This window comes from Ceratotherium simum, chromosome 20, assembly GCF_057802395.1.
Source record: "Ceratotherium simum simum isolate JZ-2026a chromosome 20, ASM5780239v1, whole genome shotgun sequence".
In the NCBI taxonomy this organism is placed as follows: domain Eukaryota; kingdom Metazoa; phylum Chordata; class Mammalia; order Perissodactyla; family Rhinocerotidae; genus Ceratotherium; species Ceratotherium simum.
Window position 1 is genome coordinate 41,184,884 of NC_141919.1, and position 25,290 is coordinate 41,210,173.

The following is a 25,290-nucleotide window of genomic DNA, read 5'->3' on the forward strand; positions in this document are numbered from 1 at the left end:
TGAAACTAAATACATAATTAATTAGTGTGTTTGTCCTTCCATTCATTCATTCATATAGTCGTTCACTCAGTTATTCATTCAATGAATGAATATAAGCCATACCTATGAACCATGCTCTATGCAACACAACTGGGACACAAAACTGACCACTGTGACAAAGAAAGAAAAACGAGGAATTTCAAGGCAAAATTATATGAAAATCATTTTAAAATGTCCCTAGAATCCATCAATTCAATTGTACCAAATCTGTGATGCCTGGGTTTAATAGCAGTCTGAGGAAGTGAGAGAGAGAGAGAATGGAAGGGGTGGACAGGCAAGAAAAGGGAAGGGGAGGTCGAGAGAATGGGCAGGCACAGAGAACAGGATGTAATCCAGGCATGACAGCACAGAGATGACAATTTGTTGTTTCTGCTGTTTCCTCTCTATTTTAAGTCCATTATAAGCATAAAACTTTTTAATAAAGAGCTAGATGAGTTTAACATGAGTATGTTCTTTTTGGAGCAAGATTTGTGGCTTATGTTTTAACTTAATTCTGGCAATCCCCCCATTGTCAGATTGTAACTGGATCAAATGTGTGTCCCCTTCTTGGTGAGTTAAATCAAACTGCACCAGAAGTAGTTGTCTCACAAAGCAGAAATTTTATTTGCAGCATGCAGAAAAGAATACAGAGACCATAGGGAATAATTTCACAAAGTTATGGCTCCCTGAGCACAGGGAGGTGGGTATCTTTATTTGGGGTAGAGAATGAATATTCAAAGGGGAAGTTTCATTTTCACATGTAGAGGTGGGGATAAGCTTGCACAGGTATGGTTTCAAATCATGCTTTTACATACATTGCATGATCTAAAAATGGCTGCTTCGCCCCTCCCAGAGGAGAAGAATTTACAATGTTAATGAAGGCAAGTTACTTTAGTACAACTCTCTGCCTATCTGCGCAGGTGTTATTCTTGTGGTTGTGGTCTGGGCCAGTCTGGGCCAGTTCAGAGCTGCTGGCTCCAGGATGGTTGTTGCTTAGAGCTTCTTCCTGCAACATAGCTGAAACCACATAAGGTCAAGACCTCAAAGTCGTTAGAGAAAGGAACATCTGCACCTTTCAACAAGACTAGCAAATTAGGTCAAACACAAAAGGTTAGACTTTTAGACAAGACAAGAGGAGCAGGATAGAGTCCATGGCTGGTAACAAGATGGTCTAGAATAAAATTTTGCATCTGGTACAAGATCTCTGGGGAGGCCTATGAAACTCTCATCAACACCATGCTTCTTTTCTCTTACCTCGGCTCCATTTGGCCAGTAAGAGATATTCTTACAGTTTGATCAGAAGCATACTCTTCACTTCAGTCACTTGGTGGCAATACCACAGAGGTGCCATATCTCCACGAAATACTATCCCTTGGCTTGAACCTTGGCACTTACCTCCCCGTCCCTTCCTCTTTCTCTCCCTCCCCCCTTGACCTAGCTAACTAGAGACTATCTTTCAGGATCCTCATCATATAGCCCCATAGAAGGTTTTCCTGATTCTTCCCAAGCTACCAAGCTGATTAGGAACTCCCTTCTTCCATTTCCCCTCAGCACTTTATAAATACACTTTCCACTACATTCTGTGAAATGATTGTTTAATTATTAATAAGCTCCTCTACAACCTCAGCCTCCTTCCAGATTACTCTTTCTACCTCTTTGCCTTGACTAAACCTAGTCAACCATTTCCCTCCACAGCTCTCTTGTGGGGAGGTTGATATACCTCCTTATATGCCATGGGACTGTGATGAAGGGCGGCATTCTCCTGGTTCCTCACTGACAATTCCAGATGGTTTGTTTCCATGACCTCTATAAAACTATCAAAACTGCCATCTTTGTGGCATCTCTGGCCATCCATGTTGGCTTTGATTTGCCAGCCCCTCCAGCAATTGGATCCTGGCTCACTGTCTTCCTCTTATCCCAAGCCCTGTCATAGTCCCAGGAGATGCAGTATGAATGCAGACAACACACACAAAACACACCTTCTATACTATCTGATTATCTGATTCAGTTGTTCACTTCCTGGATCTTGCCACAACCTGGGGTTACTATTCTTCTAAAACATTGAGCTTCAGTATCTCCCTCCAGGACCTTCCTTCCCGCTATCTTTCACACCCCTTCACCCTACCATCACTGCTTTTAGACTTCTTTGAGGCTTCTAGTTCCTTGATCCTCTACTTTCACCCATCATCCAGGTCCTTCTTGGCCTCTTTGTTCCCTACAAGGTTGGATGCCCATGGTTGATGATATGAACTCACCTCCCTAACACCCTCCATTCCTTGAGGTCTTATCTAATTAGTCAGTAGGGGCCTATCACAGAAAACTGTACACCCTTGCAGATTGGTACCATTTCAAATTCATGGTCCCTAATCTGACATGGTCTCACAACCATGCCAAAAATTTGCCATTTATCCTCAAAACCATATGCAACCCCCATCTCCTACTCTGTTGAAAAAATTAGGCCATCAGGAGTGATCTCCTGTAGGTTCACAATATCTGCTCTTAAATTTACCTAGAGCCCCATTCTTATCTCCTTTCTTGCAGACCCATGTCTCTGTCCTCTGATACAGGACTACACTCCCTGCCAGTACTTCGGATCCTATCCTCTGGGATTCTCTGGGATCCTGCCCCATTAGCCAGCCTTCTCCATTAGTATCTTCCATTTTTTCTTCAGTGTGAACTTCTTCCCCTCTTCTTGCAAACATATTCAAAGCTCTTCCATCATTAAATGGAAGGAAAAAGAAAACAACCATTGACTCCCTGTCTTTTTCTTATCATGTCCCAATGTCTCTTCCCTTTTCATCCAAACTTCATGAAGGAGGTATCTGTAGTCTCTTTTTCTCACCTCCAGACTGTTCCTCACGCTCTTCAATCTGGCCAGTTTCTGTTCGTGGTGGAATAATCAATGTGAGTTTTTTGCTTTTATGTTTAATATTCTGGAGTTGAGGGCTCTGTATGTATAAAGCAGTGTTTAAAAGCTATTTGGTTTTAAAATTAATATTCAATTTATTAAGGTCACCAAATCGAAAACAAGTCTTTCTTAAGTAGTTATGTTCAACTTACAAAGTTCGTTATTCTATTTCTAAATTGGGTACAATGAGAAATATCATCACTTTTTCATTGATTATTAGATTAACATTTCTATATTGAATAGAATAATTTCCCTCAGTCCTCTTTTGTAATTATATTCAATTAAAAATTTTAAACGTTTTTCAAAAATTTAACACATTTTATTTCATTTTTAAACATTTCAAATTCCTTACAGAACAAATTTACAAAGCCTATAAGCAAAATATGTCCAAGAACTCAAATATTTTTTGAAATACAATTATTTATATGCTTATAAAATTATCTATATTACTCAGAAATATAGCAAATCAAATCAAAATATCTTTTTTTGCTTTTTTTGCCCACAGTTTACCATTGTCAGACCAGAAAGGAAATGCAAGGACTTCGATAACAGTAGAGGCTTTTACACCCAGATATTTCCTAACTCTATGTATCCATCCTGTCCTAAAAATTATTACTTTTGCACCATGAATAGTTGCAAGAACCATTGAACTATCTCAATTTATAACCAGCTAATCACAAAAGCTCATATGGCATTCTTTAAGTTTGTCCAAAACAGAATATAGATAACTGATAATCCTACTTGAGATTATTTCTTAGGAAATCTGATTGTCTGATAAATGTCAAAAATAGTATAGTCACCACTGAAAAGTCAGGGCACTCAACCAATTTAGTGCAACGGCCCCAGGGTGGTGCCAACACAAAAGGCAGTCAACTCTCATGATAGAAAACCAAATATTTATGTACATCATTCTGTAAATGTTTTATGAAAACTGTGGAGTCTTGCCATTTGAATTGTAAATTACCATATCTAAAGTAAAGTGATCAAGGGAACCAGTGATTAGTTTATTGCTTAGATCTGGGCATCTTCAACCTACAAAAACCTTCTTCCTTTTGAAGCCAATGACACGAAGATAGACTCAGGAATACATGTGGCACCCATTTCTTCTGATCATGACTCCCCAAGCCCTACTTGCCCAACTCCCCATCCCTGCGTTGTAAATCTACTCTCTCTACATAAATATACTATATAACCTGTGGAAAGTAACTTGACATTCCTTAATCCTAAATTTTCTTCCTTATAAAATAGGAAGAATAATTCCATTTTTTACATTTGTTTTGGAGATTAAATCAATAATTGTAATCAGCATGTAACTGTAATGTAATTGACATGGTAGATATTATTTCAATAAATGTCCTTTCAGATAGTGAGTTTTCTTTCTAGTTCAAGTTAGAAAGTATAGCTGACTATTTCTGTAGAATTAGGATTTAAAATTGGGGTTTAGAAGGAAAGTATTTATACATCTATTCATCTATTTAATGTGTTTTCAACTTAGGATATGGATCAAGTCAAAACACTGAAAAATGAATGGCCAAAACAATATAAGAAAAAGCTCAAACATACAAGTAGTCAAATAATGCAAATTAACCACAAAATAGATTGTATATTTATAAATATAATACTTACTATTGATGAGTATATAGGAAATTGAAAATTTCATTTTCTTCCCAGGTAGTGCAAGGTGATAGAAGCTCTCTATAATTTGACTCAATACAAAATGTCATTCCTTTTGACTCCCTATCTCCACTTCTGGAAAATTATTCATAGGAAAAAATTTATATTTAAATATCTATATAAGACAATTAGAAATGACATGAACATCCAATGAAAAGGAATATTGATTGACTAAACGACTGTACAAAATATACAGTCTGATATTGTATAAAACTTATAGTCAAATTATCTTTGCCATTTGGCTTAAAATCAAACTTAAAATCAACTGCACATTAAATTAGAATTACAAGGATAATCTGTGAAATTTTATGCATTTTTATATACTTTACAAAGTTTAAATAAGAAATACAGAGCTTTACCCTAAACTTAACACAAAGATATTAATACTATGTTTGCTTTATTTCATTTCTATATTTAATCTGAAACTTTTCTAAGGTTGTAAGGCACTCACCTAGGGTTACCATAAAATGTATTTTCTCAACTGGGACACTTTTAAGAGGTAAAGTGGGAACATTAACAATAATTAAAATGTCTTAATTGATTTATATCAGGGATATCAGGATTGTTCAGGCAAACCAGGTTACCCCATACTTACGCAGTAACTTACAATAGGGGTGATCAGAATTTGCTGGGTCAAGTGTCCATGACCACAATATGACTACATAGGTTAGAGATTTCAGACCAGGTCACAGGACCTGAGAATTATCTGCTTCCTGGGTGATATCATCTGTGCTACAGGTAGACCTTCGAGGTCTTTTGACAATTGCTGCATCAACCAGGGATTTCAAGTTTATATCCTTCATAGTGATTTTGTGATTTATACCTCCTGAGTTCTTACTTACTTCTTTCTTTCTCCCTTTCATTGCCTGATTTGGGTAGATTGAGTTCTCCACCTCCACCAACATGGATTCCTTTTAACGCTTCTGACCAGCCACAGCTCTAAAAAGTCATTTTAATATTATCTCATTGGCTTTGGTATTTTCTTCATATTTTTTTTTCTGGCTCTGAAATGATAAATTTTTGTTCATGCTAAGGATAAAGGTCACCAACAACGTCCTAATAATCAAATCCAATCAATCATTTTTATTCCTAATTTTAATGGTCTACAGGGTGGTCAATTATCCGAACTACTCTCTCCAGCTATGTCAGTTTCCTTCATACATATTCTCTCTCTCTCTCTCTCTCTCTCTGTCTCACGCACACCCACCTGCTCACCTCCCTAATTTCTTGGCTCATCCCTTTAGACTCAGATCAGATATTACTTTCTCCAGGAAGACCAGGAAATGCGCCCTGTTCTGTGCTTTCACAGCCCTGAGTGGCAGTCTCTAACCTCACCCTTACCACATTTTCATAATATCTGACTTTTCTTTCTGACTCCTCTCACCAGACTGGGAGTTCCGTAAGGGCTGAGAATGTATAAGTCATACATCTTTCTCTCGTCAGCACTTAGCGTAAGGCCCAGCACGTAGTGGGAAGAATATGTAGTAATTAAGAGTTCAGACTCTGTAGTTAAGACAGATTTAGGACTGCATCCCAATTACCTTAGTTATATAAGTTTGAAAAGACTTCTTAAACGTGCTGAGCCTCCTATGGTAATAGTGATAATAACACCTACCCGCGTGCTTTCTCAAACATCACATCCACCTAGAGTTTTATTATCTTAGTTTGTTCTCATCTCTGTGAAATTCACAGACCCCTGGGAGAGGTTAACGTGTAAGCTGCTATTGGACATTTACAATTTAACAGGAATGATAGGTTTGATTGACATTTTGATGAGGAAGAGAGAGGAAAGACTGGAAGGCCCCGAAAGACAAGGAAGTTTTTGAAGGGAGCAACTAAGCAAAAAAGAGAGGTGAGGATGATACAGTCTCTCTCTGTCCCCTCATCGGTAAAATGGGGATTATAACAGCAGCCAGGTTAAAAGGTGGCTGTAAGGATTAAATGAAGAACATGCGTTTTCGATGCATGTTAGCTATTTTTGTTGTTGCTCTTGAAAATGCTCAGAAGAGAACCATGACCCCATTCCCAATTTATTTTTAAGACTTTATCTCCAGATAACACATGGATTTAGCAAGGAAAGAAAGAAACGCTCTTAGAGTTATTTCTTATATTTAATTTTTCTCCACTGCCCACAAGAGTGCCTTAAGTTCTAAAAGTAGAATGAAGAGCGGAAGCCACTCAAGGGCCCATATTATGAGTCTCTCATCGTCTTAGTGAGTTTGGGCTGTTGTAACAAAAATACCATAGACCATGTGGCTTAACAACACACATTTATTCCTCACAGTTCTGGAGGCTGGGAAGTCCAAGATCAAGGTCCTGGCTGATTCAGTGTCTGGTGAAGGCCTGCTTCCTGGGTCATAGACAGTGGTCCCTGCATCTTCACGTGGCAGAAGGGGTAAGGGAACTCTGTGGGACTCTTTTGTAACAGCACGAATCCTACTTATGAGGGTTCCACCTTTAGGACCTAATCACCTCCCAAAGGCCCCACCTCCTAATACCATCACACTGGGGACTAGGGTTTCAACATATGAATGTTGGAGGGACACAAAGATTCCGTCCGTAATACTCATCATAGCTCAGATCCTGACATACTGAGCAGAGCAGACTATGTCTCAACTGTAAAATTAAAACAAATCTGAGCATCTATAACTTCATGGTCCCTTTCTATATAGAGGACAGAAAGTGAGACCCATGTCTCTTTAGAGCAAGATTTGAACATCCTCCCTTCACCAAGGAAGGTGTGTAGGGTTAGGGGCTTCATCTTATAGTTTGCTCGTCCTATAACAGAAATAATAAAATCTATTTCATAGGTTGTGAGGGTTCCAGGATTCCAGGAAAGATGGCCATTCTGTCAACTAGAATATGTTCATAATGTGCAGCATTGTTCTAGGGACAGTGGAAAACTGGACAAGATTTTTCTTCAATAAATCCCAATTATATTCAACTTAAGTCATCTTCAGTAGGGTCTCCAGAATGAAAGGATAGATACAATCGGAAGTGAACACTGAAGAAGAAACAAGATGACTTGAAAGGAAAGCTATTCCTGGCTATTTCTATGGTCAAATGGACTTAGAATAGAAGGATGGGAGGGAGAAAACTAAAGGAGTGGAACTTGATCGCATTGCAATAAGACAATTAAATAGTCAGGGAATGTCTGACTATTTAAGCACACCACGTTCAAAACAGACGGTCAAAATTGACCCTGCTTATCTCATTTCAAAGCATGTGCTTCTTCCCTCAACCAAAAATACAGATGCCAAGTTATATTTTATTGTTGGACACTCCACTTCTTTTGTATGTGTGTGTGTGTGAGGAAGATCAGCCCTGAGCTAACATCCATGCCAATCCTCCTCTTTTTGCTGAGGAAGACTGGCCCTGGGCTAACATCTGTGCCTATCTTCCTCCACTTTACAGGGGACGCCACCACAGCATGGCCTGACAAGCAGTGTAACCGTGCGCGCCGGGGATCCAAACCCAGGCCGCCAGCAGCAGAGCGTGCACTTAACCGCTATGCCACGGGGCCGGCCCCTGGACACTCCACTTTTATTAAAGGTCGTTATAAGGAATTGCCACCTAAAATTTGCTGTAAATATTTTTTGAGGAAGTTAACTTCTAATTCCCTCTATAAAGTACCCTGCAATAAATGTATTGCAAAAATTAGAGTTAAATAATATTTTCTTTGATTAGGACACATTACCACGGGTCTTTACTCCAATAATGGGAGATTGGAGCATTTTTCTTATTTTCTTAAAATTTTAGTCTAAGTAATAATTACTTACTGACCTATAAGACAAGTCTAACAAATTTAGGAAGGTCCAATTAATTAGGCTTTCTGTGACAAAATAATTCCAAGTCTTTAGTTACAAAAATGGTAAAGTTAAATGATATTAGGCCTACACTGTATAGTGCCAGAAAAAAGACACATAGCTGTATTTTTAAAAACTAATAAAATAATTTAATTCATTCAGTTATTTACTGTAATCAAGAGAGTTAAAGAACTTAGACTGTAGATAAATCTTTTATTTATTTACCAAATAATATTAATTTTTTTTTACAGAGGCTGGCCTGGTACATATTTGTATATCTTTCACTCCTTATCGTAATAAACACGAGCCACTGTTCCCTTTTAAGCCCATTTTTTTCGCCTTGTGATAGGGGAAAGAGAAGTTAATTATTTTGAGAACTGCCTCTAGAAAAATTTCTCTGAACACAATTTTGTTAAGGTTCATTGTGTCAATTTGGGATTAATTTTTTTTCTATTGACCACACCGTGTGCAATGATGACATTGAGCTTTTTGAACCTGAATTTACATCAATTCAGACGTCTCTGGGGTTTTTATGCCTGCCTGGGCTTGCCTGGCTAGGAATTTGAAGGGGCAAATATTTTTTAAATTTCTTCTTCTTATTATTATTAATTTTTTATTGTCCTCTTAAGATATTTTGTTGACAGTGTTCTGCTATATCCAGAGTGGCTACTTGCTAATAGAACTTTAAGCTTTTTCCCTTAGCTTCCAATGCTAGACTCTAATCCATTAATAAAGTAGCGGCCAAAATGTCCCTACCCATTGTATCTCCTGTAATACAAGAGTATTGTAACAAGACCTGAGTCACATGGAATTGAGGATCTGCAAGGACACTCTCAGGTTGTTTAGAATTTTTATTTTGGCCCAAATTTCTACAAGGTAGTAGGGAGTTGTGTGCGTTAATTCGGCCATGACAACTTGAGAGCTTTAACATGCCTAGCTGAGGAGGGGTTACCAACCAGCTTGGGTCTATTTTGAAGCATCCATCCCACACTGACACATTTAGGAGCAGAGATGGGACCACTCAGTGGGAAAGCTGAGATGGTTGACTGAGATGATACATTTCACACCTTTGGATGAATATTTGCTCTTGAATATTTGATGATCCTGGAATTATTTGGAGAAGTCTTCAAAATTAGCATGTAATTTAGTCACGTTTAAAGTCATAAATTATTGTAGGTTCTCCCCTACAAGGGAACTGTGGGACACTGAGGATCATTGCTTGAGACCTGATACGGACAGCTATTGGCAACGGGATCTCAGTAGCTTATTGGCTAGGAGCTGGAAGTTAGGGAGGTATGTATGACGGATTATCTGAAAAAAGAAGAAGCCACTGAAATATCCATACAGTTTCATAATTAGAATTGTTGCAAGGTGGCCTGGGTCCTTCTTTAGAATTGCCTGGAGAAAAACAAGGGTACAGGTGAACAGAGGGAATTTATAGAACAGAAGAGAACAGAAGGGGAGGGCAAGATGCTACTTTCACAGAGAGACCCTGGAAGACTCCTGTTGTCTTGTTGAGGAATCCTCATACCAATCAAAAAGGGAGACCACCACTATTAGAAATTTTGTCTTCCTTTTATTCTAGGGCTTGCTAAAGAAAAAAATTATCCAAAACTTGGAAATAAGCCAAAAAGATTACTGTTTGTCTTTTCAAAGACACATTAAAGCATTGTCCAACAAGTCTGCCCAAGGGCCATCGGCTTCTGGAAGGAGAGTGGCAAACAGTGGCCCGTGTCCTCAGTCAAACCAGCTCTCCACCTGTTTCGCATAGCTTCCACCTCAGAATGGTTTTTAGAATCTTAAGTGGTTGGGAAAAAATCTAAAGAATAACATTTTGTCACATGTGAAATTCAAGTTTTAGTGTCCATAAAGCTGTAAAGAAACACAGCTACGCTCCTTCAGTTGATATTGTCTACGTTTCCAAGCTTCACACACTCCTCAATGTCTGCCTCTTAGTAGGCAAGGTTTGCCGACCCCTTACCTAAGGGCTGTAACTTTTATTGTTTCTCATTGATAAGGATTCTGACTCTTGTGTCAGATATCTTGTTTGATAAGTTGCAAATTTTTTTCTATGTTAAAGATGCAAATAGTATCTGTTCATAGAAAAGATAACCCCAAAGGCTACAGTTTACTGCCTTGTAAAACAAAAATCAGTTTGGTATCTAATTTTTTAATCTTATTCTAACATTCTTTTTTCTGCTATTTCAGCTTCTTATATCCTTTGAACGAGCTTTGTCATCCTGCTAGTTCCTTTTCTAATGAGTTAAATACATCTCTGACACGGGCTGACTATATATTTGTTTGAATATTATGTTTTTAACTTTCTGAAATCTTATTTTGACATATACTTCTAAAATGGATTCTTTTATTAAGAGAACCCTGTAGCGGCTGTTATGAGTTCAAATCACTTACAGTTGGCCAGTCCCATGCATCTAAGCATTTGTATGGGTTTTTTTTCATAATGCATAATGATGAAAACTGTGAGAGTCCCCTTGGAGGTGGGTCAATTGGTCTTGAATGCATGCCCCATACAAATTAGTGCCTGATCTCTCAGAAGAGGTTAGAAAATTGCTTAAATTTTATCTAGAAATGCTAATTTCTTCCCAGAAATGGCTTGTGAATTACATCACTCAACAAAACCAAACTAGACTTGGGACAATTTTCCCTTCGCAGACATCACATATCCAAGAGCAAGTGCTTGATCTCTGACCTGCAAGTTAGCAAAGCTTATCTCCAAGTTTTTGTTCTAGGGAAGATTTTTAACTTCTTCGTTCTCCGTTTCACTTCCACAGCCATCCTCCCACCCCCAGAGAAATTTGCAGCATTTCTGTATCTCAGAACATCACTGTCACCCATTCAGTTTAGGAGACCTTAATCCATCAAGCGAGGTTAAATTGGATTATCCTAGTAGAGAAAGGTTGGTGATTTTGAGAGTAAGGGATTATCCTAGTGGAGGGCTGCTGTCCTGTGTGTGTTTGGGACAAGGGGCCGGGGCGGCATGGTGGTGACCAGCCAGTGTTGAATGATGAAGACGTGAGTCTGGACTCAGAACGTAGGTGTATGGGACTCTGCGGGGGGTGGGAGAGGTTCAAGATAGCCAGGGTGGGAGTTAGGCAGTGTTTCATCCCCTTTAAAAGTCTCCCCTCAAATTGAAGATGAGTAAGCCATAGTTTGTATATCAGAAAGTTTATCCAGCAGCATGTTACTCTGTTTCCTTTTTATCATCCCTGAGTCTCGAGTCAACCCCATTCCTGCTCTGTCCCCCAGGAATTAAGGAAAAGGAGCAAACCTCTGGTCGGGTCACTGCGTTAGGAAGAGCAAACCGCACTCCGCCCCGGGTTAGCAGCCAGAGCAAATCTTTGGAAACAGCCTGTTCCTTCCTCTGGGGGATTCTCCTTTCCCCGAAAACTTCTGGAATGCAGACGGGCCTGATTTTACAGATGAGCCTTGGACGCAGCTAATGCTGGGCAGAGCCAGGAGTGCTGCTCCCCCTGTAGGGTTCTTGTGAAAGTTAAAGGGCTGATTCAAGTGCAAAGCACCGAGTCTGGAACGACAGTGTGCTCAATAAACCGTCTCCATTATCATCATCATCCTGAATCCGTTATAACTGACCATGGTAAAAAGACAACCAAGAACCGGAAAAGTCTGTGCAAGGGGCAGGAGGCGGGAACCTCGAATTGAGGAGGGGGGTGGCGGGGGCGATCCCACACAAGCAGCCAATCCAGCTGTCCCCGGGAGGAAGAGGAGGAGCCAGGGCCGCCCCCGGACTCTGCTCGGCTCTGTCCGGCGCTGCGCCCTTGAACCCGCTGCGCTCTCGGCCCCGCGCACCCGCTATCGCAGCCTGCTCCCCGCGCCTGCCCCCCTCGAGCAGACATGGCCTCAGGTGCCATCCCCGCGGCCGTGAAGGTGAGATTGGCGGTGTCGGCGGCTGCGGTCCGCCCTGCTCTGTGCTCTCTCGCTCCCGCCCCAGGGGACTGCGCCTCCGGACCATGCGCCCTGCCTGCGCGCCCCCGCCGCGGCGGGGAGGGTCTGGGGCACGGCATCCGGGCCGGTTCTCCCAGGGGCGGGAAGCAGGGGGCCAGGGAAGGCTTGCAAACTCGGCCTCCCACCTTTCGTCTCAGATGCCTCCGCACCAGGCAGGGCGTGGGCAAGCCCTTTGGAGTGGGGTGGTAGGGGGTGCTGCGTCCGGCCCCCAACCCATCCCAAGCGCCATTCCTTCCCAGGGAGATGCATCTGTCTGGGGCTAGTGGGTGTGCCAGGTGAGGGGTGCCTGCAGCTGGTGAGACCCTCTCCTTGAGTCCTGCCTGATTCACGCTTCCGCTCTCGCTCTGCTCACTGCCCTGCGGCCCACGTGGGAGAACTGCGTGCTTGCTCTTTTGCAAGCTTCCGGCTTGGTTTTTTCTTCCGAAAGTAGGCCTTCTGTTCTGAAGTTTTCCCCTGCAGCGCAATGCTTTGGGGATTCTGAGATTTCTTTCCAACACCGAAATGGAGTCCAGTACAGGGCCGCTCCCTGTTTGGGGGACTCTGGCTTTAAACTGCTTTGTTTGCAACCTTGAAAGTTAGAGATCAGTTTTCTTGTGCACTCGGACCTCAGAGGTTTCCGTACAAAGGATCATTGTGCGGTGGGAGCTTTGACCAGAGGAGAGCACGAGTTCTGAAGGGTGCAGCGAGCTTCCCTGGGGCTTTAAACACTTCTTTAAGTGATGGTTGGTGCCTCGCGGGAGAGAGTGTGGAATTGCAGTGCATGAGGAAAAATTGGTGATCAATTTTCAGATCTCTTCTAGGCTGTTTATGATTGGCTAAACCCACTTAACTTGTTTGACTTGAGAAATTCTTGGCCAGTTGGATAGGAAGGTCCACCGCTTCTCCAGGTTATCTCTTGTAATTCCCGGCTTTGTGTTCAGTTCTCCCAGGAGAAGGCAATTCTCTTTGGTCAGCGTTAAATCAGCCAGAGGGATTCGTTGATTCGTTTATTAGGTCCTTGCAGCTCTTAATGAGACACTTATGATGGCGGTTGCGGGGCGGGGGGGGGGGGGGGGGGGGGGGGGGGCACAGGCACACTTAGATTTGAAACTCCTTTGGCCATTTGGAAAAGAATCTTGCATTCATCAGATATTGGTAGAACGCCTCTCCCTTACCAGTCACGGAGAACAAGGCAGAAAGAGTTTTTGTGAAGCTCATTTGCAAAGTTAGGTGCCCATCTATAAAGTGGGGGTTTTACTGCAGGGTTTGCTGGGACATTTAGAATTGTGTTGTCGGCCCAGCACGTGGTTGAAACTTATTAAATGGTAGTGCTTCTTAGTAGGGGAGGTGAGGTTAATTTTGAATATCTTTTCTCCAACAATTAAATTATTACGATAGGTATCATTAGCCCCTGGCCATCAGTGGACAGGCAGGACACTGTCACCTGTCCCTTACAGGAATACACTTACAGTGATACTGAGAGCAGAGAGGGATGGTGTTTATAACTGTGTCACTTTAATCTGGTTCCTCGTTCTCCCTGCACCCAGTTGCCCTGTAGTATTGGTGCAGGGCACTAAGTGCCGAGTGGGCACTGTGATGTAAATATCGAATGATGTATATTTTTGGTCTTGGTGAGTGGCTGGATATAAAATTAAGAGGTACAAATAGTGCTGGGCCTGCCTGCTGATTTCTGTCTTTGAGGTTGGAAAGGTGACAGCTTTGCTCTTGAGAATCTGTGATGCCAACACCAAATCCCCCACCGCTGAGACAACGTCCCATATAGAAAATACGAGGTGCTAGTGTCCAGAGCAAAATGGGCTTATAAAAACCACATCCTATTCCCAGATCATAGGATGCAGAGCTGGAATGTTCCTTAAGACCACAGAGCCACACAAACCCCTTTTTGTGGACATAAAGCTGAGCTCCAGAAAGGTCAACTAAGGTGTCTAGTTACACAGTTGGACCTAGATAGTGATAGAATTGGGCCTAGAGCCTGGCGTCTGACCAACTAGACGTTGTGAGGCATTTCTGAAATCTGACATGTGGTCTCTGTGCCCTGTTTCATTGTGTAAGTAAGGAGATCCTGCAGCCTTAAGGCAGAGGGAGTGTGGAGTGAGAGCATAAAACAGGCTGCCTCCTTGTGCCCACTAGATGCTCTCCCGTAGTATTGATAACAGCCATTGTCTGGGAGGACCTCAGGGAGATGTCCTCATCGCCATGGGTGGGTGGTATGCAGAGGGCTGAACCAACCAGGAAGGGCATCCTGGAGCGCTCCTTCAATGAGCTATCGCTCCCCCAGGCAGCAGTCCAGGCTTTTGCTCTGAAGGATTAAAAATAAGTAAATTGTTAATCATGGTTGCTATAGCAAGGAGGAGATATGGTCCCATCATAGGTGGGTAGTGGGCTTTTAACAAAATGGTATTAAGGGGGACAGGCAAGTCGTGGAGTCTAAACTGTGGAGAATGGGCCTTATAAGCTCTTTTTTTGGCTGATTGTGGCCAGCAAAGACCTTCAGACTGAAAGGCCTTGAGTGACCCTCAGAACCTTGGGGACAACTCACAGGCCCCAAATGGAAACCAAATGACCAACAAGCCTTCAATCTTTTGCCTAGGGACACAGTTGCAGTTAGAGCAGGACAAGTCCTTCTTTTGTAGGACTATCCTGAGCCTTGCAGGACGTATAGTACATCCTTGGCCCCTCTCCACCAAATGCTAGTACCACTCCCCCCAGACATTGTGGCAGCCAGAAATGTCCCCGTAAGTTTCCGGACACCCCCGGGAGAGCCAATTCACACTTGGTTGAGGGACCCTGGGCTAAATCCTCAAGACAGAGACAGCCTGGTGAGGAGATATCAGAGCAGCCAGATTTATGCCCTGACCAGCAAAGAAAAACAAAATCTTGTTGCTTTGAGGAAGTCTGTTTTGGTTTTGGTTTTGCTGGAGGTGGGAGGGTGTACAGAAACAGTGACAGATAGTAATGCATTATTTTATTTGATTCTCATAATTCTCCATATTAAGGAAGAATCTTACGCTTATAGGCACAGATGAGGAAACAGGTGATATAAATTTTTGTGTAAATTGGACCCTAGATCCTTAACTGGGATTATAATCATGGTAGTCTGGTCTGTGCCTCAGAAGCATCTAAAGCAGTGGTTCTCAAGGCCCACTTGGGAATTTGTTAGAAATGCAAATTCTTGGGCCCCACCCCAGCCTGGCTGAGTCAGGAACTCTGGGGGTTGAGGCCCAGCAATGTGGCTTGTAAAGAGCCTCACTGAATTCAGATGCCCAGGAAAGTGTGACAGCCACTGACCAGGGAGCTTTCAAAAGGCTGGGCATCTGCATTTTTCACCAGCTTTTCAGGTGAGTCCTCGTGTACTAGTTTCCTACGGCTGCTGTAACAAGTCCCGCAGACTGGATGGCTTGAGACAGCACAAATGTCTTCTCTTACAGTTCTGGAGGTCAGAAGTCCAGAATGAGTCCCACGGGGCTACAATCAGGGTGTCAGTAGGGCGGGTCCTCTTGGAGGATCTAAGGAGACTCCGTTTCCTTGCCTTTTCCAGCTTCTAGAGGTCACCAGCTTCCCTTGGTTCATGGCCCACATCGCATCACCTTACATCCCTCTGCTTCGACCATCATATCGCTTTCTTCCTCTTTGACCTTCTTATAAGGACTCGTGATTACATTAGGGGCCCACCCAGATAATCCAGGATAATCTCCATCTCTAGATCCTTAACTTAATCACATAAGGTAACGTTCACAGGTTCACAGGTTCTGGGGATTAGGACGCAGATAGGATCCCTTTCGGGGGCTGTTATTCAACCTGTGACACACAGCTAGTCCAGATTTTGAAAATTTATGGTCTGGGCCCTGGAGCAGGGGTGCTCAATTCTGGCTGTGCATTAGAACCACCTGAGGAACCTGAAGAACACAAACTCTGCCTTGCCCGATTAATCAGCATCTCTGGTGTCTGGGCCCTGGGCTTCGGTATTGACAGCTCCCCGGGGGATTGTAGTGTCCAGCAGCTGACCCCGGAGGAGCACCCAGAAGAATCCTGCTGCTGTTCCGCAAGCGAAGGGGAGCTCTACAGAGTACAGTAAGCGTGGAGGGAAATCCTCCTCAAAACAATTGGCCATTTCAGGAGGTGAACTGTACCTTCAAGAGAGTGTCTACCCGTTCGAATAATATCTTGACTTTGCAAGAGGTTGTTGTTTAAATAAAAAAACAGATGTCCTGAGCCCTCAGACTGACTGAAATACAGTCATGTGTCACTTAACAACAGGGACGCGTTCTGAGAAGTGCATCGTTAGGCGATTTGGTTGTTGTGCAAACATCGTAGAGTGTGCTTACACAAAGTTAGATGGTACAGCCCACTACACACCTAGGCTATATGGTGCTAGTCTTATGGGGCCACCGTCGTATATGTTGACCAAAATGTCATTATGTGGTGCGTGACTGTGTAGCGTTACTGTGTTAGTTTGCTAGGGCCGCCATAACAAAGTACCACAGACTGGGTAGCTTAAGCAACAGAAATTCATTCCTCATAGTTCTGGATGTTGGAAGTCCAAGATCAAGGTGTCAGTAGGGTTGGTTTCTTTTGAGGCCTCTCTCCTTGGCTTCAGATGGCCATCTTCTTCCTGTGTCTTCACACGGTCTCCCCTATTTGCATGTCTGTGTCCTAATCTCTTTTCACAGGGACACCAGTCATATTGGATTAGGGCCTGCCCATGACCTCATTTAACTGTAATTACCTCTTCAAAGACCCTATTTCCAAATATGGTCTCATTCTGCGGTATCGGGGGTTAGGACTTCAACATATGGATTTGGGGGGGAAACAATTCAACCCATAAGCATCACCTACCAGGGTGGTTTACAGAGAGAGGTGTCTTGTCAGAGATGGAGCCACCTGTTATCTCCACGGGCCATATTGTTGGTTTTGAATGGGCCTCTCCAGCTGCGACATTTGGCCACTCTCCCCATACAGCTGGACTTCCGGGATTTTGCAACGGCCTGGGTGGCCTCAAAGCCAGGTCGGCCCAATAAGAAGGGCTTTTGTCTGCTGTGCTTGCCAAACTTGTCACTGGCAGCCAGAGCTGAAGGACTGAGATGCTCAGATCAGGGATTGCCGCCAGCTCGAGCTCTGGCTCCCTTGCCTCATCATGAGCTCAAGGCCCTCAGAGGCAGCCATCTCCGTGGCAGGAGCTAATCTCCACTGCTTGGGGGTATGGGGTTTTGAGAATGCCATCACTGAGTGCTAGGTTCCTTGAGGTAGCGTGTCCAGGCCCCAAAGTGATGGTGAGTGGTTCCTGAAACCAGGTGAGGTGTGTGACATCTTCTGGGTCCAGGTACCAGGGGAAATAGATGCAGGGTAGGGGTTAGTAGGGGCCCTTTTAGCATTGCTGGAAGTAACCATTCTGGTCAGGTAAGCCAACTTTTAGATGAAATGCTTTCACAGTCTCAGAGAGGAAGTCAAACCCTCTCCTCTTTTTATGCGTATTGACTTGGTGCTCTGTCAGTGGAAAAGTGTGGGATGAACCACTAATTGTCAGAATTTGGCAATGACCTTGATTGACCGAGGGGTCCCAGTTTCAGAACTTGATCTTGTGTAATGAAGGAGTCCTGGCTGCACAGAAGTGGCCCAGAAATTTCATCTCCATCCTGGAACACATTTTCTAGGCAGCCTAGGATTGCCTGGATTGAGGGCTGATGCTTCTGGCCCAGGAGCCTGGTAAGGTCTTGTCATTGCTTCCTGAGTGTGGATGACATCTCTGATGGAGACCCCCCTCCCCTCCAAGTTCACTTAGACACACAGAGCCATCGTTTCTGTGCTCTGTGACCTTGGTCCAGAACTTGACCTCTCTGAGCATCAGTTTCCTCAATACATGGAGACAGTAACTGAGCATCAGTTTCCTTAATACATGGAGACAGTAAAACTTTTCTAATAGGGTGTGATGTTATAAAAGGACTCCAGGGCATTTGAAGAGGTAGCATATCGTCATGGTTGAGTGTGAAAGACCTGGGTTCCTATTCCAGCTTTGCTTCTTATGATTTGCTCTTGGACAAGTTTCTTAATTTTTATGCTTCTCCTTTCTCTTGTGTAAAATGAGTATAATACTGTAGGGCCTATCTTATAGGGTGGTTGTGAAGATCAAATGAGGTAAGGCGGCTGAAGCAGCACAGTGCCTGTGACATGTAAGTGCTCAGACACAGTTACTTTGTTACCAAGGCAGGTACTGAGTTGATTGTCGAATTTGGAGGCTCAGGGGTGGACAGACGTAGGCCATCAGGCTTGCGAGTTTCATCCTCGTTGTACTTTGCCATGGGGCCAGCAGGTGGCGCCATTGCCACATCTTGGCACTGCTGGCCTCCATCTGCAGCAGGAAAATGGTTAGAGGTTGCTGGTGTGGGGTGGCAGTGCTCAGTCACTACACTTGTCCTGTACCCATGGCAAGATATGGTTTTCCGTAAACAGCTAGAGCTGGTTGGGTGACCGGGTGCGCTCGCCTGCAGATAATTCCGGTGCCAGAACCCCATGCTGGCCTTTCTGGTGAGCAGCAGCCGCTCTTATTCTCGTGGCCAGTACTACGTGTTCCTCGCTGAGGGCTGAGTTACCAGCTACTAGTGCAGAAAAGGTGTAGCCAGGGTGGTGTGGACTGAAGCTGGGGGCTGCTGAGGGTGGGCTCCAGGGCACTGAACGTCAGCAGGACCCCTAGTCAGCGTTTCTTACCCACTGCTGCAATGCTGGCTAAATTGAGAGGATGGTTTCAGAACAAAGTGTAGGTTTCGTTGTGTATATACGAGTCTGAGAGGCCAGTGTTGAATCTAGAATGGGAGATGCCATGGCCCAGGGAACATCTAGAAGTGACCAAGTCAAAGTGGACATAAGTAAAAAACAAAAAAAAAAACCTGGAAGTTTTCATGAACAGCAGAATCCCGAAGACTAGGCTGAGAATAATTTTAGAGTCAGCAATTCAGTTCTGTGGTCTGGGTGATGACACAGGCTGGACAGTTTATTAGGCCCCCCGTGATTTGTGGTGCGTCAGAGGTATGTGGAATGAAGGAGAAAATGGAGAAGCCAGCTAGAGGAAGGGTTAGCATTGCATAAAACTGTGATTTTTTTTTTTTTTAATTTCTACTGAATTGGCATGATTTAAATGTACTGACTTAAGTGAACACTTTTGTTGATTTGAAAACTGTAATATTGGTTAGTTTTTACCTATGATGTTAAGTTGTAATAAGGTAGGAGAGAAATGTGGGGTTGGCATAGAACATGTCACCTGCTGTGGTTTCAACAATGTACCACAAGGTGGCACCAACTTCAAAAACTGGTTTAGCCGCGTAAGGAAGCCGTGGGGGCACTTTTGAAATTCTAAATCATGTAACTGGCTGTTCTTCAGTAAAATCTTACTAAATTGCCCTTACTTTCTTGTTCTGTAGTTTTTTTTTTTTTTAGGGAAACTGAGGGCCAGAGAGGTAACCATTTTCCCACATATTAATATAAGGCCACTTTTGGAACCTGATCTGAAAATTATTTTATTCAGATGTTCAGTTAATTCTTAACTCTGGAATTTTTTTCTCAAGAAGCTACTTTTTTTCATTTGGTAGAAATTTTACTCAAGTGACAATAGATTAAAGCTTTTCATTGAAAAAAAGATGCTCAGGTCCCTTTCCATTAGATTTGTACTACAGTGTCATCTCTATAGCCTGTTTAAATTTAAACGGGACAATTTAATTACTGTTTCTCCTTTGGGAACTATCAGCCCTAATAAACCTTCCTAATGATTTCAGTTATTTAGTTTTTAGTTAACAGTTTAGTTAATATTTAGTTATCTTTGTAATTGTTCTTGTTTGTGTTTCTTAGTCATCAAATTAGATTACTCTAGAGGGTGGTACCAAGTTTCTTTAACTCCAATTAATCCCTGAAGACAAGGAATGTTAAATTAATCTCTGGAAAATGCAATACAGCACTTGAACTGAAAAAAATATGGAACTACCTTTGAATTACTTACTTAGATTTACATATGTATATAAATGACAGTTGGATTTCATAAGTATACATGAGGCTAACGTTTCATGCTATTCCAGGCTCCTCTATCTGTGATCCCTTACAGCTCTGGGATTTTAGTGGCATAGGACAGAAAAATCTCTCTTTCTTTATCAAATGGGGTAATGAGGAGAAATCATTACCAAATGAGTATACTGAATATTTTCTATCCTAGCAGTCTTTTGAACATTCTTTATTCCGTAGCCCATTTAGTAAAGAAAATAAAATTGGTTAGAAAGTACTTTCCACAACCACATTTGTCTATTTTTAGGTTTGGTTTTCTAAGCTAGTTAAATTACCATTCTCTGCTAATTTGTTATTCAAATATGTTGAGCCCAATAGACCCATGCTTTGGTTATTTCTAGACTATAGAAGGCCTTCAAATGTTTGTTGAATAAATGATTGCTTTTCAGTAATGTTCAGATTTTTTTAAAAAATAGGGCTTAGCAAGAATGGAGAAGAGCATTTGAGTATGAATAAATGAATTTGCTTAAAATAATGATTTTGTTTCTAATGAAAAAATGATCAAATATGGTATCTTTTTCTTGTCTCCCTTAGATTGGAATAATTGGTGGAACAGGCCTGGATGATCCAGAAATCTTAGAAGGAAGAACTGAAAAATATGTGGATACTCCATTTGGCAAGGTTCATATTCAGTTAGTGAAGACATACTAGCTTTTTCCTTTCTCCTTGCTGGCTTGATTTTTAAGTTTAAAAATTTAAAAAAAACTTTTAATTGCTTTTGTCTTGGCAGCCCAGGGCTGCGTGCCCCTGACTGAGAGGGGCCAGGAGTCCCGTCATCGGGTTCCAGTGGCTGAGACAGTGTCCCTAGGGATGCCTTGAGCATACAGTAGAGAACATGGCTTTTGAACATGTGCAATAACTTCTCAATTTCTGTCCCTAGAAGCCAGCTACTCATTTCAGCCATAGCAACTGTACTTTTCAGATCTCTGCATTCAAATCAGCTTCTAATTTGGGGCCTATATGTCATACCACACTAATTTAGGAGACTGATTGCAGATGGGAGAAAATGTCATTGCCAATGGCCTTTTCGTACTAAGCCCTGGCCCAAAGGGGGATTTCTTGGGGATCTAGAACGTGATTGCATAACTGAACTGGAAATAACTTTTCTATTAAACTTTCCTGTTAAAAGGAGCCTGTTTGTTCTCCAGCCACATGTCATCCAGCTGGCATGAGGGTGTCTGCCTTCTCCTGATTCCGTAGTGCTCTTTCCAAACATCAGAGTTCCTCTCATCCTCCTGTGAAGATCCCTGTGTCTGGCAGTCTCAACTAAACTCTCTCCTTTTCAGCCAAGTCCTAAGATGGGCCTCATGTCCTACAAGTCCTGCGGTCAGCTTGGCTCACTTCTTACCCTCATGTTTTCTTTCATTTTTTTTTTTTTTTTTTTTTTTTGGTGAGGAAGATTAGCCCTGAACTAACATCCATTGCCAATCCTCCTCTTTTTGCTGAGGAAGATTGGTTCTGTGCTAACATCCGTGCCCATCTTCCTTTACTTTATAAGTGGGATGCTGCCACAGCATGGCTTCATGAGCGGTGCAGAGGTCTGTGCCCCAGGATGTGAACCTGTGAACCCCAGGCCGCCGAAGTGGAACACGCAAACTTAACCACTACACCACCGAGCTGGCCCCTACCCTCATGTTTTCTTAACCCCCTCAGTTCTCAGGACCTTTCCCTCTGTTACCTCAGGTCACCCCATGGCCATCTTAGACCTGGTTAACACAGCAAACAGGTCCAGTGCTGAGTTCTTAAATTCCATGGCAGTGGCCCCCTCTGTTTCTGTTTCACTCTCACACCTGTTCTTGAACCTGCCAGATACCCTTGACACATCTGTAGTTGACTGGGCTATTGTCAGAGTCCCCTGGGATGCTTGCTACAAATAGATCTCACTAAATGGTACCTACCCACGTGCCCAGGGCAATCTTCTGAGTCCTGTGAATCTCTGTGCTTATAGAGGGCTCAGTTGAGATTGATTGAGTGATTAAGTTGATCAATCAAATCTAGACTTTTTTACTTCTTTAAAGTGTATCTTCAAGCTCCCAAGTTTCCATGAATCCTATTGTGGTTGAACAGTTGAAATGGTAGCTTTTTAATTGTTTTTATATATGTTTTCAAGTCACTGCATTGTAACCATTTTTCATTGTGTGCAGCCTTCTGATGCCTTAATTCTGGGGAAGATAAAGAATGTTGATTGCATCCTCCTTGCAAGGTAAGGTATTTTAAAGCATTTTGATTGTTACTAAAGGAGAATTTAAATTTAACGTACATTCTAGAAAGAGTAATGATGCTGGCATGAGTTTTTCTGTGTTGGTGGAGCCAGAGTATCTTAGTCACCGTGATTTACTGCTTAGGATTTTGGACGTTATATTGACTTTTGAGATCAACCCCCCTTCCCCAGCCACTCAGGCTGAGAAAGTGGTTAGAGTAATCCATTGAGTGATAAGATGAGTTTGACTAAAATTGAAGCTCTGGTTTCAGTTCTAGCTACAAGAAGAAATGTTTTCTTGGTTGTGTTTTTTTTTTTTTCCCTCTTCTTTTTTTAATTAACAAGATAAAGCAAAACTGCTTCGTTCATGACCCCTTGTGTAGTAATAGTTCTAAATTTTCGGGGAGTGGGTTTCCAGTCCCTGAAATGGGTTCCCTGTGGTATCCACACCCTTGCTTTCTTGACAAGGCTAGTGCTGTTCCATATTATAGAGGAGGCAAATTATTTTTATCACACAGTTGGAAATTAGTCAAACTACTTGTATTAGCTTTCCATTGCTGCATAACAAATTCCCACAAATTTAGCAGCTTAAAATAGCACACATTATCGCACAGTTTCCTGGGGAACAGGAGTGTGGGCACAACTTAGCTGCGTCCTCTCTTTAGGGTCACACAAGGTCACTCCAGGGCTTGCTCTCATCTGGAGCTCCAGGTCCTCGTTCACTGGCAGAATTCAGTTCCCGTGATTATAGGACTGAGGCCTTCAGCTCCTAGAGGCTGTCCACGTTCCCTGCCACGTGGACCTCTCCATGGCCAGTTCATGTGATAACAGCTTGCTCCTTCAAGGCCGGTAGAAGAGTCTCTAGTGTGTGCTGGCAAGATGGAGCCTGATCATGGGCGGGACTCCCAGCACCTTTGCTGTATTCTGTTGGTTGGAAGCAAGTCTTGAGTCCCCCTTCAGTCAAGGAGGAGGGAATTATTCAGAGCATGAAAATGGGGACCACCCTAGGATCTGTCTGCCACACTGCATTTTTGAAACAGAAATGGCTTAGCTGATTCTGCAAGGCAAAGGAAACCATGAACAAAATGAAAAGACAACCCACCAACTGAGAGAAAATATTTGCAAATCATATATCTGACAAGGGGTAATATCCAAAATATGTAAAGAACTCATACAACTCAACAATGAAAAAACAAACAACCTGATCAAAAAATGAGCAAAGGATATGAACAGACATTTTTCCAAAGAAGGTATACGGATGGCCAACAGGTACATGAAAAGATGTTTAACATCACTAATTATTAGGGAAATGCAAATCAAAACTATAATGAAACATCACCTCACACCCATCAGAATAGCTATAATTAACAAGACAAGAAGTAGGAAAAGTTGGAGAGGATGTGGAGAAAAGGGAACCTTCATACACTGCTAGTGGGAATGCAAACTGGTGCAGCCACTATGGAAAACAGTAGAGAGATTTCTGGAAAAATACCTTATGATCCAGCTATCCCACTACTGGGTATTTATCCAAAGAACATGCAATCAACAATTCAAAGAGATTTATGCACCCCTATGTTCATCGCAGCATTATTCACAGTAGCCAAAACATGGAAGCAACCCAAGTGCCCAACTACAAATGAATGAATAAAGAAGAAGTGGTGTATATATATATACGGTGAAATACTACTCAACCATAAAAAAAGACAAAATCATGCCATTTGTGACAACATGGGTGGACCTTGAGGGTATTATGTTAAGCGAAATAAGCCAGACAGAGAAAGACAAACACCATATGATTTCACTCTTATGTAGAAGATAAACAAACACATGGAGAAGGAGAACGGATTAGTGGTTACCAGAGGGGGAAGAGGTGGGGAGTCGGAGAAAGGGATAAAGGGGCACATATGTATAGTGACGGATAAAAAGTAGACTTTTGGTGGTAAACATGATTCATTCTATACAGAAACTGATATATATAATGTACACCTGAAATTTATACAATGTTGTAAGCCAGTATGACCTCAATTAAAAAATAAATAAATAAAAGTTTAGCTGAATCCAGTAAAACTAAATTTCACTTTTAGATGGTTACATGGGGTCAATTTCAGGCAACCTTCTTTGTTGGTCTGTGGTCATTGCTTGAGAATCACTTAATTTTTTCCAGGCTCTAGGTGAAAACAGTTGGTGGTGTGGCCCTGTGATGAGAGTTTTATACTTGTACCAACAGAACTGAAATGTGTTGCACTGTGAACTATTTGAGCCTCTAATGCAGTGGTTCTTAATTACTTTCGATTTTTTAATTTCTTTGGAAAGTCTAATCCGAGTTTTGGAGACCAGCCTTAGGAAAATGCATATACTTTCTGGACATTCATGGGCCTCTACCTTTTGAGAGGTCATCTGTGAATTCAGGGTAAAAATCGGGATATGTTATGCTTATCTGAAATTATGTACAAATTATTGTTTTTTTATTTTTATTTATTTATTTTTTTTTTTTTTTTGAGGAAGATTAGCCCTGAGCTAACATCCGTTACCAGTCCTCTTTTTGCTGAGGACAATTGGCCCTGGGCTAACATCCGTGCCCATCTTCCTCTACTTTATATGGGACGCCGCCACAGCATGGCTTGACAAGCAGTACGTGCCAGGGATCTGGGCCTGCG

General features: G+C 42.4%; 1 protein-coding gene and 1 long non-coding RNA gene across 4 annotated transcripts in view; one reads left to right on the plus strand and one right to left on the minus strand.

Moving 5' to 3' along the window:
* Positions 1-626: 626 nt before the first annotated feature.
* LOC147914431 (uncharacterized) lies at positions 627-12,054 on the minus strand. 2 transcript variants are annotated; one of them, XR_015555455.1, is made up of 5 exons: positions 11,696-12,054; positions 5,443-5,604; positions 4,553-4,675; positions 2,861-2,899; positions 627-1,035 (listed from the first exon to the last, which is right to left on the minus strand). It is a non-coding gene; the product is annotated as an uncharacterized LOC147914431 (long non-coding RNA). The 2 variants fall into 2 exon arrangements; XR_015555454.1 differs by having other exon boundaries at positions 627-2,899.
* Positions 12,055-12,149: 95 nt separating this feature from the next.
* MTAP (methylthioadenosine phosphorylase) overlaps positions 12,150-25,290 on the plus strand; it is a 41,702-nt gene continuing 28,561 nt past the window's right edge. The window contains exons 1-3 of one of the 2 annotated variants that reach the window (XM_087444679.1): positions 12,150-12,312; positions 20,968-21,054; positions 22,578-22,636. In XM_087444679.1, the coding sequence (XP_087300805.1) occupies positions 12,280-12,312; positions 20,968-21,054; positions 22,578-22,636 (179 nt within the window). In that variant the 5' untranslated portion in view covers positions 12,150-12,279. The remainder of the gene's footprint in view (positions 12,313-20,967; positions 21,055-22,577; positions 22,637-25,290) is intronic. The other variant, XM_004428396.3, reaches the window with a different exon arrangement.